The sequence below is a fragment of the Oncorhynchus gorbuscha genome, linkage group LG08, assembly GCF_021184085.1.
Source record: "Oncorhynchus gorbuscha isolate QuinsamMale2020 ecotype Even-year linkage group LG08, OgorEven_v1.0, whole genome shotgun sequence".
NCBI lineage: Eukaryota > Metazoa > Chordata > Actinopteri > Salmoniformes > Salmonidae > Oncorhynchus > Oncorhynchus gorbuscha.
In genome coordinates this window covers 37,026,433-37,043,932 of record NC_060180.1, presented here as the reverse complement: position 1 = coordinate 37,043,932, position 17,500 = coordinate 37,026,433, and the positions used below count along the sequence as shown (strand labels likewise).

Sequence of the window (17,500 nt, the reverse complement as noted above, 5' to 3'; positions counted from 1 at the left end):
TCTCTCTCTCTCTCTCTCTCTCTCTCTCTCTCTCTCTCTCTCTCTCTCTCTCTCTCTCTCTCTCTCTCTCTCTCTCTCTCTCTCTCTCTCTCTCTCTCTCTCTCTCTCTCTCTCTCTCTCTCTCTCTCTCTCTCTCTCTCTCTCTCTCTCTCTCTCTCTCTCTCTCTCTCTCTCTCTCTCTCTCTCTCTCTCTCTCTCTCTCTCTCTCTCTCTCTCTCTCTCTCTCTCTCTCTCTCTCTCTCTCTCTCTCTCTCTCTCTCTCTCTCTCTCTCTCTCTCTCTCTCTCTCTCTCTCTCTCTCTCTCTCTCTCTGTTGCTCTCAGGCGGTTTCTCTGAGACCTACGCAGCTCTGTGCGACTATAACGGCATCGGCTGTAAGGAGGAAGTGCAGTGGGTAAGAAAAGCACATGCATTACATCAACCAACTGTAGTGCTCAATAAATGGACTTGATACCGTCATATTTGTAACCTGAATCTATTCTATCGCTCTCTCTCCCCTCCCTCACTCTCCCCTCCCTCTCTCTCCCTCCCTCTCTCTCCCCTCCCTCTCTCTCCCCTCCCTCTCTCTCCCCCCTCCCTCACTCTCCCCTCCCTCTCTCTCCCCTCCCTCACTCTCCCCCTCTCTCCCCTCCCTCACTCTCCCCTCCCTCTCTCTCCCTCCCTCTCTCTCCCCTACCTCTCTCTCCCCTCCCTCACTCTCCCTCCCTATCTCTCCCCTCCCTCTCTCTCCCCCTACCTCCCTCCCACCCTCCCTCTCTCTCCCCTCCCTCACTCTCCCCTCCCTCTCTCTCCCCTCCCTCTCTCCCACCCTCCCTCTCTCTCCCTTCCCTCTCTCTCCCCTCCCTCCCAACTTCCCGTCTCTCTTAGGATGTGGACACTATCTATCACTCTCAGGACAACAGGGAGTTCAACCTGCTGGACTTCAGCCACCTGGACAGCAGGTACACCACCTGTTCTGTATGCAAAAATGATGCTTCAGAATACTGAAGAATACCCCCCCCCCGTCATCCCCTCATCCTGTCCACTTACATTTCAGCCCCACTCTGCTCTCGGATGGGACTATGTCAGTAAGTGAGTGTCAGGGGTACAGTGTAAAGCTTTCATGGGACTTTACCCATGTGAGGTGCTCTAGTTTAAGCCAAGTTCCACCACCTCCTGTGAGCTGGCCTTCCCGAACTCTACGCCTCTCCTGTCTCCCTGCCAGGAGGCAATTGTGGTGCATCCCTCTGGGCCGTGTGTCCCCCCCCCTCCCAAATCCTTTCGGATTTCTTCCTTCTACAGTTACAGCTTCCGACACGGCCATGCTTTTTCTGCTGACTGTCGTCCTCTTCTATTTCATTCCATTCTTTGTGCTATGAAAGTGGATAAATTTCTCTCTCTCTGCTGCCTGTGTGGCCCTGCAGGAATAACTGGTTCAGACGTCGCTCCCACACTGGGCACTCTGCAGCAGCTAAACCTGGTTCCTGTGTGTGTGTGTGTGTGTGTGTGTGTGTGTGTGTGTGTGTGTGTGTGTGTGTGTGTGTGTGTGTGTGTGTGTGTGTGTGTGTGTGTGTGTGTGTGTGTGTGTGTGTGTGTGTGTGTGTGTGTGTGTGTGTGTCTCTTTGGAGTATAGCTGGCAGACTGTCATGCTCTCGTGCCCTACAGGCCCCAAGGGGACCAATAGTAGTAAACAGTTCTCTTCTACACATGAGCTGGAAGTGCAGCTCACACTTTTAATGGAATTGTTGATTCAGGGAAATCGTGCCAGTAGTTTGGTGTATGAGGGAGCTGCTGTTGGCTGTTGGGGAACACTGGGAGAGGTGGTGGAGTGTACACACTCATACTGTACACATGCATACTGTACACATGCATGCACACACACACACACACACACACACACACACACACACACACACACACACACACACACACACGCGCACACACACACACACACACACACACACACACACACACACACACACACACACACACACACACACACACACACACACACACACACACACACACACACACACACACACACACACACACACCCTTTAGCCAGCCAGAGTGAAGTCCCTTCCACAATGGCATGAGAAATGAGAACACAGCCCTCAGCCATGCTACACTGGACACTAATGATTCGCTGTAACGGAGGGAGGGCGTTCCCCTTTAAGAGCGCTCTCTCCCTCTCTGTTGGTCTCTCTGTCTGTTGCCTCATCTCTCTCTCTCCCTCTCTGTTGGTCTCTCTGTCTGTTGCCTCATCTCTCTCTCCCTCTCTGTTGGTCTCTCTGTCTGTTGCCTCATCTCTCTCTCCCTCTCTTTCGCTCTCTCTCTCTCCCTCTCTGTTGGTCTCTCTGTCTGTTGCCTCATCTCTCTCTCTCCCTCTCTTTCGCTCTCTCTCTCTCCCTCTCTTTCGCTCTCTCTCTCTCCCTCTCTGTTGGTCTCTCTGTCTGTTGCCTCATCTCTCTCTCTCCCTCTCTTTCGCTCTCTCTCTCTCCCTCTCTTTCGCTCTCTCTCTCTCCTCTCTTTCGCTCTCTCTTTCTCTCTCTGCCTCTCTCCCTCTCTTTCGCTCTCTCTCTCTCCCTCTCTTTCGCTCTCTCTCTCGCTCTCTGCCTCCCTCCCTCTCTCCCTCCCTCTCTCCCTCCCTCTCTCTCTCTCTCCCTCCCTCCCTCTCTCCCTCCCCTCCACCAGACAAATTGTGTGTTGGGCAGGATAAAACGGTTTTAGGCCGTTGGCCAGGATCGAAACATAGCTCTGTTGCACCTCACACTGAGTAATCCACTGACCTGGCCTCTCTCAGTCAGCCAAATTGATCCTTCTCTCTGCCCTCTCTCCTTCCTCAGGCCCTCTCTCTCCAACAAGGAGAGTGTGCTGCGGAATCATACATCATTTCTGAAGCCATCCATATGGCTCTCTCTGAGTCATTTGTTTTGCTGGAGAAAAACACATTTTTTTGGTGGGGGGGGGGGGGTGTTTGGCTGTGGGAGTGTAATGAGTTTTTGATGAGTATTTCCAGTTGATACCACTCTGTTGTATAAATCTAAGCCTGAAATGGTGTGTGTCAATTTCAGGGACCTGGCGGTGATGGTGGCTTCCATGGCGTACAACACTTGGTTCACCAAGCTCTACTGCACAGACATGCGCATTGTAACTATCCATTGCACATTACTGATGGCCTGTGACATCTGGTTATGTTTCATAAGTCTGTCTGTCTGTCTGTCTGTCTGTCTGTCTGTCTGTCTGTCTGTCTGTCTGTCTGTCTGTCTGTCTGTCTGTCTGTCTGTCTGTCTGTCTGTCTGTCTGTCTGTCTGTCTGTCTGTCTGTCTGTCTGTCTGTCTGTCTGTCTGTCTGTCTGTCTGTCTGTCTGTCTGTCTGTCTGTCTGTCTGTCTGTCTGTCTGTCTGTCTGTCTGTCTGTCTGTCTGTCTGTCTGTCTGAGAACATCCATTTGTGTTTAGACTGGACTAGAAGGTTTTTATATATTTTAGAGTTGGTTAAAACTTTTATCCATAAGGAGCTTGTTCAGTTATGTAGCAACGTCTCTGTTTGTTGTCCCCAGGGGTCCGAGGTGGTGGAGCAGGTCCTTCACACCATCAGTAAGTCCAGCAGTCTGGAGGAACTCACTCTGGAGAACGTTGGCCTCAAATCGTGAGTCTCCTCCACTCCTTCCCTCCTCCTGTTTCTGCCACTTCTATCCCTTTCATCTCCTCTCTTTTTATCTGTTTCGAATTCTTGTCTTCACCGCCCCGACTTCACTGCTGAGTTGAGCTTTTCATCTTCCATGACTCAGATATACACCGATGCATAATGGATCACTGGAATCATCAAAACCATCTTTAATCCTTCTCTCTGCATTTGCTATTTTAGAGACTTCCCTCAGAAAATGGCGACAGCTCTGTCAGAGAATCCTGCCTCTGCAATCCACTCTCTCAACCTGGCCCACAACACCTTGGACAACCAAGGTACTGGCCCCTCAGTGGCACGTCTCTCGCTCTTTTGGTGCATCAGTCATGTGTTTGAATACCAGTCTGGGTGCATCTTTCTCAGGGTTTGTAGGGCTGGTGGCGCCAGAAGGGAGGGCTGCCATCTTATAGGCTCTTAACCAACCATGCTATTTTGTTGTTGTTTTTTGTTGCGTTGTTTGTAGCTTGTTTTGTACATACTGTTGCTGCTACCGTCTCTTATGACTGAAAATAGCTTATTATTTGTTATTCTTATTTCTTACTTTTGATTTCCTTAAAACTGCATCGTTGTTTAAGGGCTTGTAAGTAGGAATTTCACTGCAAGGTCTACACCTGTTGTATTCGGCGCGTGTGACAAATACAATTGGATTTGATTTGACTTGGCAGATGTGTGTGTTTGCGCGCGTGCCCTCTATTAATGTGTGTGTGTGTGTGTGTGTCAGGGTTGTATGCATGCCAGGAACTCTCGTTAGTACAGTAAGAATCTGTCTCTTTCACCTGTCACTTCCACTCACATCACTGTGTGTTTGTGCCTGTGTGCCTATAGACGTACTAGATTCGCTTTGTCGTCTGCGTAGATTATACCTGTGTGTATGTGTTCATTTTGCTGATCATGTGCGGGGGAGGTCAAGGGTGTGTGATTGTGCGCGCTTACTCTGATCTTTGCATGTTCAAGTGTGTGACTGTTTGTTTGTGGACGTGTGTGTGTGTGTGTGTGTGTGTGTGTGTGTGTGTGTGTGTGTGTGTGTGTGTGTGTGTGTGTGTGTGTGTGTGTGTGTGTGTGTGTGTGTGTGTCTGTGTGTGTGTGTGTGTGTGTGTGTGTGTGTGTGTGTGTGTGTGTGTGTGTGTGTGTGTGTGTGTGTGTGTGTGTGTGTGTGTGTGTGTGTGTGTGTGTGTGTGTGTGTGTGTGTCTGTGTCTGTGTGTCTGTGTCTGTGTGTCTGTGTGTGTGTCTGTGTGTGTCTGTGTGTGTGTGTGTCTGTGTGTGTCTGTCTGTGTGTGTGTGTCTGTGTGTGTGTGTCTGTGTGTGTGTGTCTGTGTGTGTGTGTCTGTGTGTGTGTGTGTTTCATTCTGACACTCTCAGGTTTGTTTATTTTATCCCAGGAGTGTCCAACCTCATCCAGCTGGTGTGTCGTCTCAACAAAGGCCTTCGTCTGCTCAACCTCTCCAAGACGTCCCTCTCCTCCAAGGGTGTGGTCATCCCTCTGTCCTCCGTCTGTCCCCTGGGCCACAGCGCCCCTCTGTGGTGGTCACCTCTCCTCCATGAACTCATATAGATCAGTTGGTTGTTTGGCAACAAAACCGACACGTGCTCAACTGTAGGACAAAACAGATGGGGTTGTCTTAGATTGTTGACAACGTGTAAACTATATTTAGTCTCCAATGTTTATTGAAAACATAAAGTTGCACAAATGAGCATTGTTTCAGTTGTCGGTTAGCGAGCAGATTTTTGCCATATTAGCATAGACATGGTATCAGTCGAAACACCTCAAAACAAGACATGGCAGCCAGAACAAGGTACAACTAACTGAAACGAGCCACTCACTATTCCCCACATTGCAGTTTCTTGTCATTATTGCTAGCTATATGGCCATCCAGAATCACAACAACACATAACCTTCTGCCCCATTGAAGCGTGAAGCCTTGTTTTCCTGACGTTCTCAGCTCGCCCGTCTGTTGGGCCTGGGGTATTCAAGAGAATTTTATTCTTGGTCATACAGGGTCCTAAGGTTTAGGTTCTCTTATATTTATCAAGAGCACATTTATGATGTGAAGTCTATTTATAGATTGATAGATTTACAGATGACTCATCGAAAAGACAGTCATAATATGTGAATGTGTGGATTCACATGGGTGGGCAGATGGGCAGAGGATGGCCTACGTGCTCCCTCTCAGAGTATGTGCCACATGCCTGTCTGTAGTCTGCTCTGCTGTCTGCTGTGTGCTAATTTCCTCTTTAACCTGGGCGAATTAGGGATGAGATTGATCTACTGTGCTAGGGTAGAGCACAGGGCTATTCCACAGTCTTCGCCTCATCGCTCTAATTGCAACCTTTTGTTGCAGGCCTCAAAGTCAACATGAGAGTACAAGGTCTGGCCCTGCACGTCTGCCGATTTTGTGGGCTTTATTGAGGCCACAGCTCACTGAGCATGCGCTTGTTACTATTTTCTCTCTCAAAATCTCTGCAGTGGAGAGATTTGAAAGAGATTTTGAATGGGCTGCTCTAATATAACGGACCAAGGGGGCCATATTCGTCTTTTTGGTTTCAGATGGAGCGTTTTATGGGATTAGTAGTTAGCTCTGATAGTTGGCCAGTTAATAAGGGTGCTCTGAAACACTTTCCCTCCTCCTCTGCAGGTCCTTGACTTCCCCACATCAACAGACTATTTCTACTGATGAATATTTCTTTATTCATTCATCCCCGTCTCCCTTCCTCTATCTTAGGAGTGATGTCTCTCTCCCAGGCCCTCTGCTCCAGTGATGACTACTCCAACTCTCTCCTTCACCTGGACCTGAGCAAAAACCCTGGGATTCTGTCTGGGGGAGGACGCCACGGTGAGACCGGCACATCAACACGCCACATGTACACGCACGCGCACGCATCGTTGCTCGCTTGTAACACACGCACACACAGCCAGACACACGCGCACACGCACACGCATCGACTCCTCTCTTTCTCTCTCTCCGTCTATCTCTCTGCAGAACATGTACCTGTTCCTAGCCCAGCCAAACTGTCTGGTTCATTTGGACCTCTCTGGGACCGACTGCACTGTGGACTCGGTTAGTAGTGTCTCCATTCTAGAGTGCTTCATACTTTGACCATACAATTAAATGTGATACATGCTTTGTCTGGTCAAGGGTCAGGATGGTCTTAACTGACATACTTATTGAAGTGGCCTTTATAATCATTAAAGTGGAAGTGTGGACGCCCTAATCGGGACACACTGTATAACAGATCTGGGATTCTACAAACGAATAAGCGTGACATTTTATCTGTATAACAGTTCTGGGATTCTACAAACGTACAAGCATGACATTTCATCTGTATAACAGTTCGGGGATTCTACAAACGTATAAGCATGACATTTCATCTGTATAACTTGGGAAGGAACATTCTGCCACAATAGCAGGAATATTATGCCTTTTATGTTGAGCATTAATTTTTGTATAGAATATTACAGTGTGTTCTGAGACAGGGAGCGTCTGGTCTGCCATTGCTCGTTCTCAACTCGTTCCTCTTCCTCTGATGTGTCTTTGGGATGAAAGGAGGCCACTTTTTTTTCGGGATTTTGTTTTCTGACGATTGTTGTTGTGTTCGTATCTTGTTTTCTCCATATAATCTCCCCTGTAGAGAGTCTGGTTGACTTTGTTAGAATGTCACTTCCTTGGCACATTAGCGTTTTTTGCAAAATGACTTCCTGACGGTGTTAGCGAAGCGATCGCGAAACCGCCCAGCTTATTGACATGATTGATCTTCGTATGTATTTGTTGTCGTGTTAATTAACATAATATGTCATTTAATCCTGCTAACTAACTGGTTTCTATCCATAACAGTTATTCGGCGCTCTGTTGAGGGGATGTTGTGTTGATCTCGCTTACCTGAATCTCTCCAAGAACGGCTTCTCTCACAGGTGAGGTGACGCTCTAGCCCCTTGAATGGACCTTAATCCATATCGATTCACTTAACTTTGTTGATCCCTGAGAGGCGACCAGCAATATCCTCTCTCAGGGAAGTGTCCGTGTAGAGCACAACACATTCTGTCAGAGACGGGCCTTTACCCCTGTACCACGTAGAGAGAATTAGACAGAAATGTGTCCAACTGTACAAGACCCACGCCCCCTCATCCATCTATTCCGTCTCCGAGCCAGTGTTTACCTACCTTGCGGAGCAGAGCAGGCTGGAGCAGAGCAGACATGATCCATCTCTCGTCTGCTCTCGTCTGGCCTCCCTCAGGACTGGCAAAGCAGCAACCCCATCTCCGCTCAGCAGATTAATCCATTATAGAAAAGTTTGTGAAAAATGAGACTAATTTTGGAAGGGAATTATTGTTCAAATCCCCAGGCTCTCTACGCGGCAACACATTCTCTGTCTCCCTCACCTCCCCCGCTCCCGCTCTCTTCTCTCTACTATCTCTCTCTCTCTCTCTCTGCTATTACTATAGAGCAGGTTGCCATTTATTGTCCTGAATCTTGCCCTGGAGGCACCTCTGCAGAGTTGTCAATAGCTGGCACATCCACAAAGTCATTCAATCTGATTTGAATTCTAACCTTAACCACACTGCTAACCCTAATGCCTAACCCAAACCGTACATGAACCCTTTACACTCATGGGAATTGGCCTATATGGGTAGGACTAAATTGAAATGTTTCTTACAAAATAAATATGAAATGCATAATCATGGTAGCAATTGAAAGGGAACAGTTTGGAGATGATGGGAAAATGATTCACACCAAAGTTGAAGAACAGTTCACCTGACACACTTGTAGTTGTTTTGATTGGAGCCACAACCCTGCAGTCCTGTTAACACAATCCAAAAGGGGCCCATTTTACATTGCAATCTGGGTCAGCTGGGCATTATTTCAATGCTTGTTCTATTGCCAAAATGACTAACTAGGTTATAAAATAGGATCTTACAGTGTTTAGGCTTTTGCACAAAGCAATTCAGAGAAACAGACCGTGGTTTTGAAGCGCAGAGGAAGGAGTCGCGAGCGCATTGAGGTGCGTGTTCCGTGGCCCTTCATAACAACCCAGGGTATGACGCCATGTACAGGGCCTTCAGAGAGTATTCACCCCCCCCCCCCTTGACCTTCTCCACATGTTGCTGTGTTACAGCCTGAATACGACGTTTATTCAATTGAAATGCTGTGTCACCGGTCTGCACACAACACCCCATCACGTCAAACTGCAAATGTGTTTCTAGAAATGTTTACAAATGAAACGCTTTTTTAAATGGCGAGCCGAAATGAGTTCAGGAGTAAAAATGTGCTTAACAAGTCACGTAATAATCTGCCTGGATTCAATCTTACTTGCAATAATAGTGTTTGACATGGGTTTTAAATGACTACCCCATTGCTGTACCCCACACATACTGTACATACAGTACATACTGTACTGGTGGTGGCTGCATCATGTTATGGGTATGCTTGTCATCGGCAAAGACTAGGGAGTATTAAGGATTTTAAAAAATGGAATACAGCTAATCACAAGCACAATCCTAGTGAAAACTTGGTTAAGTCTGCTTTCCAACAGACACTGAAATGCATCTTTCAGATGGACAATTAACCTGAAACCCAAGGCCAAATATAAACTGGAGTTGCTTACCAAGATGACATAGAAAACTCCTGAGTGGCATAGTTACAGATTCTACTTAAGTCATCTTAATAATCTATTGCAAGACTTAAAAATGGCTGTCTAGCAATGATCAACAACAAACTTGACAGAGCTTGAAGAATTGTGAAAAATATATTGGGCAAATATTGTACAATCCAGGTGTGCAAAGTTCTTAGAGACTTACCCAGAAAGACTCACAGCTGTAATAAGTGATTTTAACACTTATTGACTCAGTGGGTTGAAAACTTATCTAATCAAGATATGTTTGCATTTTATTTTCCATACATTTCTTAAAACTTGTCATTACAGAGTGTTTTGTGTAGATCATTGACAAACAATGACAATCAAATCCATTTGAATCCCACTTTGTAACACATAAAGTCAAGGGCTGTGAATACATAGTGATTATAGCCGTTGACACTGTACTGTATATGACATGAGTTTTATTATATGGAAATGTGAAGTGCAAGACCAAAAAGCACATTTTTGTTTTCATGAACTTTTACGATATATCCAATTTCGTAGCTGGCGCATCTAACGGAAATCTCTCATTTCTGCGTCCAGGGCAAGATTCATGACAATTAACGTCACCCTGCTACGTCACCCTGCTACGTCACCCTGCTACGTCACCCTCTCTATTCTCTTTTCCATTCCTCTCATGCCTCTCTTTCTCTGTCTTTTCTCTCTCGCCTTCTCTAGCTCCTTCTCCTCTTCGACATGTCCCTCTCACTCTCTCCCCTCTCCCATCCCTCCCTCTCTGTGTGTCTGTCCTTCACTAGCAGCAGTCAGTGGAGCCTTGGTCGCTCTGCCTGAGCTCTGATCTCGCCACATTAAATAGAACATAAATCGGTTTGAACTGATAAGAATGAAAGAGCCAGCGCTACCCCCCCCCCTCTCGCTCTCTCACTCTTTCTCCTCTCTCTTTCCTCCAAATCATTGACTGTAACAGTGTTCAATGTCTACACTGGCCCCTCTGTGCTGGGTGTATCTGCTGCCCCTCTCTGTGTGACTGAAGCCAGTCTTCAGTCATACAGAGACTGCAGCCACGCAAAGACATGATTTATGCTGATGAGCGCATAGGTTGGCGAGCACATGAACCTGTTATCATCATGCCATTCTCTGACTTGAGCCCCCATTAACCCTTTACCCTCTCTCTCTCTCTCTCTCTCTCTCTCTCTCTCTCTCTCTCTCTCTCTCTCTCTCTCTCTCTCTCTCTCTCTCTCTCTCTCTCTCTCTCTCTCTCTCTCTCTCTCTCTCTCTCTCTCTCTCTCTCTCTCTCTCTCTCTCTCTCTCTCTCTCTCTCTCTCTCTCTCTCTCTCTCTCTCTCTCTCTCTCTCTCTCTCTCTCTCTCTCTCTCTCTCTCTCTCTCTCTCACACACACACACACACACTCTTTCTTTCTGTCTCTCTCCACTTCCTTTCTTCCTCTCTCTCTTTCTCCATCTTTCCCTTGTTTTCTATCTCTACCCACTCTGTCTCTCTCTTTCTGTCACTATATGCTCAATTATTTGTATGGTCAGGCTAAAATGAGTGTTAGTTATGCTGTTCTACAATTTAGGAGTATACTGTCCCCTGTATTCCAATTAAATGCCTGGATGCTTCTGTTACCTGGTATGGCTCAGAGGGCTGTTACTGACATGCTCAGAATGAGTTTATTCTTGAGCTGGTGTACAACTGCTATGGGCCCTGAAGTGTGTGTATGTGTCCACAAGGAAAATATTTTACACCCAGTTGTGTTAACAGATGTTTTGATAAAAAAATAATAATAATTGTAACTTAAACTTGTTTCGTGTTGTTCACATTGTCTGATGTTATAGTCTTTTTTAAGGCCATTTACTGCCTGTCTATCTCTCACGCTCTCGTTATCTCTATCTTACATTCTCTCTCTCTCTCCCTCCGGTTCTCTCCCACTCTGTCTATCTCTCACGCTCTCGTTATCTCTATCTTACATTCTCTCTCTCTCTCCCTCCGGTTCTCTCCCACTCTGTCTATCTCTCACGCTCTCGTTATCTCTATCTTACATTCTCTCTCTCTCTCCCTCCGGTTCTCTCCCACTCTGTCTATCTCTCACGCTCTCGTTATCTCTATCTTACATTCTCTCTCTCTCTCCCTCCGGTTCTCTCCCACTCTGTCTATCTCTCACGCTCTCGTTATCTCTATCTTACATTCTCTCTCTCTCTCCCTCCGGTTCTCTCCCACTCCCTCTCACTCTGTCTATCTCTCTCTCTCTCCTCGCTCTCCCACTCTGTTATCTCTATCTTTATCATTCTCTCTCTCTCTCCCTCCGGTTCTCTCCCACTCTGTCTATCTCTCACGCTCTCGTTATCTCTATCTTACATTCTCTCTCTCTCTCCCTCCGGTTCTCTCCCACTCTGTCTATCTCTCACGCTCTCTATCTTACATTATCTCTATCTTACATTCTCTCCCACTCTCTCTCTCCTCCGTTATCTCTATCTTACATTCTCTCCCTCTCCCTCCGGTTCTCTGTCTATCTCTCACGCTCTCGTTATCTCTATCTTACATTCTCTCTCTCTCTCCCTCCGGTTCTCTCCCACTCTGTCTATCTCTCACGCTCTCGTTATCTCTATCTTACATTCTCTCTCTCTCTCCCTCCGGTTCTCTCCCACTCTGTCTATCTCTCACGCTCTCGTTATCTCTATCTTACATTCTCTCTCTCTCTCCCTCCGGTTCTCTCCCACTCTGTCTATCTCTCACGCTCTCGTTATCTCTATCTTACATTCTCTCTCTCTCTCCCTCCGGTTCTCTCCCACTCTGTCTATCTCTCACGCTCTCGTTATCTCTATCTTACATTCTCTCTCTCTCTCCCTCCGGTTCTCTCCCACTCTGTCTATCTCTCACGCTCTCGTTATCTCTATCTTACATTCTCTCTCTCTCTCCCCTCCGGTTCTCTCCCACTCTGTCTATCTCTCACGCTCTCGTTATCTCTATCTTACATTCTCTCTCTCTCTCCTCTCCGGTTCTCTCCCACTCTGTCTATCTCTCACGCTCTCGTTATCTCTATCTTACATTCTCTCTCTCTCTCCCTCCGGTTCTCTCCCACTCTGTCTATCTCTCACGCTCTCGTTATCTCTATCTTACATTCTCTCTCTCTCTCCCTCCGGTTCTCTCCCACTCTGTCTATCTCTCACGCTCTCGTTATCTCTATCTTACATTCTCTCTCTCTCCCTCCGGTTCTCTCCCACTCTGTCTATCTCTCACGCTCTCGTTATCTCTATCTTACATTCTCTCTCTCTCTCCCTCCGGTTCTCTCCCACTCTGTCTATCTCTCACGCTCTCGTTATCTCTATCTTACATTCTCTCTCTCTCTCCTCTCCGGTTCTCTCCCACTCTGTCTATCTCTCACGCTCTCGTTATCTCTATCTTACATTCTCTCTCTCTCTCCCTCCGGTTCTCTCCCACTCTATCTCTCACGTCTATCTCTCACATTCTCTCTCTCTCTCCCTCCGCTCTCCCACTCTGTCTATCTCTATCTTACATTCTCTCTCTCTCTCCCTCCGGTTCTCTCCCACTCTGTCTATCTCTCACGCTCTCGTTATCTCTATCTTACATTCTCTCTCTCTCTCCCCTCCGGTTCTCTCCCCACTCTGTCTATCTCTCACGCTCTCGTTATCTCTATCTTACATTCTCTCTCTCTCCCCTCCGGTTCTCTCCCACTCTGTCTATCTCTCACGCTCTCGTTATCTCTATCTTACATTCTCTCTCTCTCTCCTCCGGTTCTCTCCCACTCTGTCTATCTCTCTGTCTACGCTCTCGTTATCTCTATCTTACATTCTCTCTCTCTCTCCCTCCGGTTCTCTCCCACTCTGTCTATCTCTCACGCTCTCGTTATCTCTATCTTACATTCTCTCTCTCTCTCCCTCCGGTTCTCTCCCACTCTGTCTATCTCTCACGCTCTCGTTATCTCTATCTTACATTCTCTCTCTCTCTCCCTCCGGTTCTCTCCCACTCTGTCTATCTCTCACGCTCTCGTTATCTCTATCTTACATTCTCTCTCTCTCTCCCTCCGGTTCTCTCCCACTCTGTCTATCTCTCACGCTCTCGTTATCTCTATCTTACATTCTCTCTCTCTCTCCCCTCCGGTTCTCTCCCACTCTGTCTATCTCTCACGCTCTCGTTATCTCTATCTTACATTCTCTTCTCTCTGTCTATCTCTCCGCTCTCGTTATCTCCTTACACTCTGTCTATCTCCCTCACGCTATCTCTCACGCTCTCGTTATCTCTATCTTACATTCTCTCTCTCTCTCCTCCGGTTCTCTCCCACTCTGTCTATCTCTCACGCTCTCGTTATCTCTATCTTACATTCTCTCTCTCTCTCCCTCCGGTTCTCTCCCACTCTGTCTATCTCTCACGCTCTCGTTATCTCTATCTTACATTCTCTCTCTCTCTCCCCCTCCGGTTCTCTCCCACTCTGTCTATCTCTCACGCTCTCGTTATCTCTATCTTACATTCTCTCTCTCTCTCTCTCCCTCCGGTTCTCTCCCACTCTGTCTATCTCTCACGCTCTCGTTATCTCTATCTTACATTCTCTCTCTCTCTCCCTCCGGTTCTCTCCCACTCTGTCTATCTCTCACGCTCTCGTTATCTCTATCTTACATTCTCTCTCTCTCTCCCTCCGGTTCTCTCCCACTCTGTCTATCTCTCACGCTCTCGTTATCTCTATCTTACATTCTCTCTCTCTCTCCCTCCGGTTCTCTCCCACTCTGTCTATCTCTCACGCTCTCGTTATCTCTATCTTACATTCTCTCTCTCTCTCCCTCCGGTTCTCTCCCACTCTGTCTATCTCTCACGCTCTTATCTCTATCTTACATTCTCTCTCTCTCCCTCCGTTATCTCTATCTTACATTCTATCTCTCTCTCTCCCTCCGGTTCTCTCCCACTCTGTCTATCTCTCACGCTCTCGTTATCTCTATCTTACATTCTCTCTCTCTCTCCCTCCGGTTCTCTCCCACTCTGTCTATCTCTCACGCTCTCATTATCTCTATCTTACATTCTCTCTCTCTCTCTCTCCCTCCGGTTCTCTCCCACTCTGTCTATCTCTCACGCTCTCGTTATCTCTATCTTATCATTCTCTATCTTACATTCTCTCTCTCTCTCCCCTCCGGTTCTCTCCCACTCTGTCTATCTCTCACGCTCTCGTTATCTCTATCTTACATTCTCTCTCTCTCTCCTCCGGTTCTCTCCCACTCTGTCTATCTCTCACGCTCTCGTTATCTCTATCTTACATTCTCTCTCTCTCTCCCTCCGGTTCTCTCCCACTCTGTCTATCTCTCACGCTCTCGTTATCTCTATCTTACATTCTCTCTCTCTCTCCCCTCCGGTTCTCTCCCACTCTGTCTATCTCTCACGCTCTCGTTATCTCTATCTTACATTCTCTCTCTCTCTCCCTCCGGTTCTCTCCCACTCTGTCTATCTCTCACGCTCTCGTTATCTCTATCTTACATTCTCTCTCTCTCTCCTCCCTCCCACTTCTCTCCACTCTGTCTATCTCTCACGCTCTCGTTATCTCTATCTTACATTCTCTCTCTCTCTCCCTCCGGTTCTCTCCCACTCTGTCTATCTCTCACGCTCTCGTTATCTCTATCTTACATTCTCTCTCTCTCTCCCTCCGGTTCTCTCCCACTCTGTCTATCTCTCACGCTCTCGTTATCTCTATCTTACATTCTCTCTCTCTCTCCCTCCGGTTCTCTCCCACTCTGTCTATCTCTCACGCTTCTCGTTATCTCTATCTTACATTCTCTCTCTCTCTCCCTCCGGTTCTCTCCCACTCTGTCTATCTCTCACGCTCTCGTTATCTCTATCTTACATTCTCTCTCTCTCCCCTCCGGTTCTCTCCCACTCTGTCTATCTCTCACGCTCTCGTTATCTCTATCTTACATTCTCTCTCTCTCTCTCCTCCGGTTCTCTCCCTCTCCCTCCGGTTCTCTCCCCACTCTGTCTCTGTCTATCTCTCACGCTATCTCTCACGCTCTCGTTATCTCTATCTTACATTCTCTCTCTCTCTCCCTCCGGTTCTCTCCCACTCTGTCTATCTCTCACGCTCTCGTTATCTCTATCTTACATTCTCTCTCTCTCTCCCTCCGGTTCTCTCCCACTCTGTCTATCTCTCACGCTCTCGTTATCTCTATCTTACATTCTCTCTCTCTCTCCCTCTGTTTATTTCCCACTCTTTCTCTCTTTCTCTCTTTCTCTCTTTCTCTCTTTCTCTCTTTCTCTCCCGTTCTCTCTCTCTCTCGTGCTGTCACTCTCACTCTCCCTCTCACTCTCTCCTTCTCTCTCTCTCTCTCCCGCTCTCTCTCACTCTCCCTCTCTCCCTCGCTCTCCCTCTCTCCCTCGCTCTCTCTCTCGCGCTCTCTCTCGCTCTCCCTCTCTCTCTCGCTCTCCCTCTCTCCCTCGCTCTCCCTCTCTCCTTCTCGCTCTCTCTCTCTTTCAGGAAAGTGAGGGAGACTCTTCCTGTCGTCAGACAGTTCTTCAGTTCAGCCTTCAGTCTTACTCACGTCAACCTGTCTTCCATGAAGCTCCCTCCGGACACTCTGAGGTGAGATAGGCACTCTGCTCTGGCCACCTCCCAAAATGTCTGACTCACTCTCTGACTCAGTCCATCATTTATTTACTTACACTTAATGAATTATTTAACATGTGTGTATTGTGAAAGGTGTTTTGTTGGTAAATCCAATCTCCTTATCAAGTTGTCTTTTTGTTGTGTACCACTTGAAGCACTTACTGGTCCTTGGCCAAGTAGTTCTAGGAATCTCTAAACTCCTTTTCTCCCACATCCTTTAAGACTGCTGTAACACCCCTCAGTGAGTGTGAATAGAAATCCACATGGTTTCCTCTTAGGGAAGTTGATGGAGAAATCCGTGACGGTAATTAAGAAAACAATTTGAAATGAGTTTGCTATGCATTGACCTTTCTTCACCTCCTCTATCTCTCTATCTCTCTCTCTCGCTCCATCTCTGCCTCTCTCAGAGCTCTCTTCCTTGGCCTGTCTTCCAACCCTCACATCAGTGACCTACACCTGGACCTCAGCTGCTGTGAGGTACGGCGCCTGTCTGTCCGAATTGCCTTGCCTTCCTGCCTCTCCATTTGACTGATTTAGTCTTCTCTCTCTCTCTCTCTCTCTCTCTCTCTCTCTCTCTCTCTCTCTCTCTCTCTCTCTCTCTCTCTCTCTCTCTCTCTCTCTCTCTCGCTCCCCCCCTCTCTCTCTCTCTCTCTCTCTCTCTCTCTCTCTCTCTCTCTCTCTCTCTCACTCTCTCTCTCTCTCAGTTGAGGTCTGCTGGTGCTGGGGTGCTCCAGGAGCTGTTTCCCAGAGTGGCCTGTATTGTCAGTCTGGACATATCAGACAACGGTGAGTGACCCTTGTGCCTTCCTCTTCCCTACACATGCCACAGTCTTCTGAGTATTTTGAGGGCCAACATAGATGCCAGTTCATATGCATTAGCTGATATTCTGTGCATATGTGTCTCTCAGGGTTGGATGCTGATCTGCTAGGGGTCATCCCGGCCTTCTCCAGACACCCTTCCCTCAAACACTTGCTGCTGGGCAAGAACTTCAACCTCAAGGGCAGGTAGGGACAGTAATCCGTCCTCCGCAGGCGCATAGAAACACGCACTGGGAAGATGTGTATTTTGTTTAACAGTGGCAATTATGTGTCTGCAGGGTGCTGGATGAAATTCTGCAGAAACTAGTGCAGTTAGTGCAGGAGGAAGAGTGTGTGAGTTTCATCATGCACGTGAACACACACTGAGACACACGGGCACGCACACACACAAACACATACACGTACCACCCGGGTATGTTTATGTACTCGCACTCACTGCCATACTCTACACAGGCACACTGTATGTTCTCTCCGGCCCCAAGCGAATGATTCATTGGGACGTGCTTCATTCTCTCGGCTCCGGGCTCCTCTCTCAGCGCAGATACAGCATCACCATGACGACCTCGCTCAATTATGTACTGCTGTTGACGCTGATCACTCACAAACATAACACGAGCACACAGCACTCAGAGACACACACATACACACACTTTATAAAATTCACTTCAGTTTTGAGAGCCCTTGTCCTCTCTCTCGCCCCTCTCTCCGTCTCTCCGTCCTCAGGCCCTGCAGTCCCTCTCTCTGGCGGACTCGCGCCTGCGCTCTCGGGGCACAGTGCTGGTGAACGCTCTGGGCAGTAACACCTGCCTGCGCAAGGTGGACCTGAGTGG

General features: G+C 47.6%; 1 protein-coding gene across 1 annotated transcript in view; it reads left to right on the top strand.

Annotated features, from left to right (window-relative positions):
• The window catches only part of carmil3 (capping protein regulator and myosin 1 linker 3), a 56,231-nt gene that overhangs the window by 29,009 nt on the left and 9,722 nt on the right, over positions 1-17,500 (top strand). Inside the window, 16 exon segments of the mRNA XM_046359316.1 lie at positions 323-393; positions 867-940; positions 3,053-3,128; positions 3,539-3,627; positions 3,847-3,941; positions 5,044-5,130; positions 6,385-6,479; positions 6,481-6,495; positions 6,643-6,720; positions 7,495-7,571; positions 15,723-15,827; positions 16,259-16,328; positions 16,556-16,637; positions 16,760-16,856; positions 16,949-17,003; positions 17,394-17,500. The exon segment at positions 17,394-17,500 is cut by the window's right edge and continues 66 nt beyond it. Of these exon segments, the coding sequence (XP_046215272.1) occupies positions 323-393; positions 867-940; positions 3,053-3,128; positions 3,539-3,627; positions 3,847-3,941; positions 5,044-5,130; positions 6,385-6,479; positions 6,481-6,495; positions 6,643-6,720; positions 7,495-7,571; positions 15,723-15,827; positions 16,259-16,328; positions 16,556-16,637; positions 16,760-16,856; positions 16,949-17,003; positions 17,394-17,500 (1,273 nt within the window).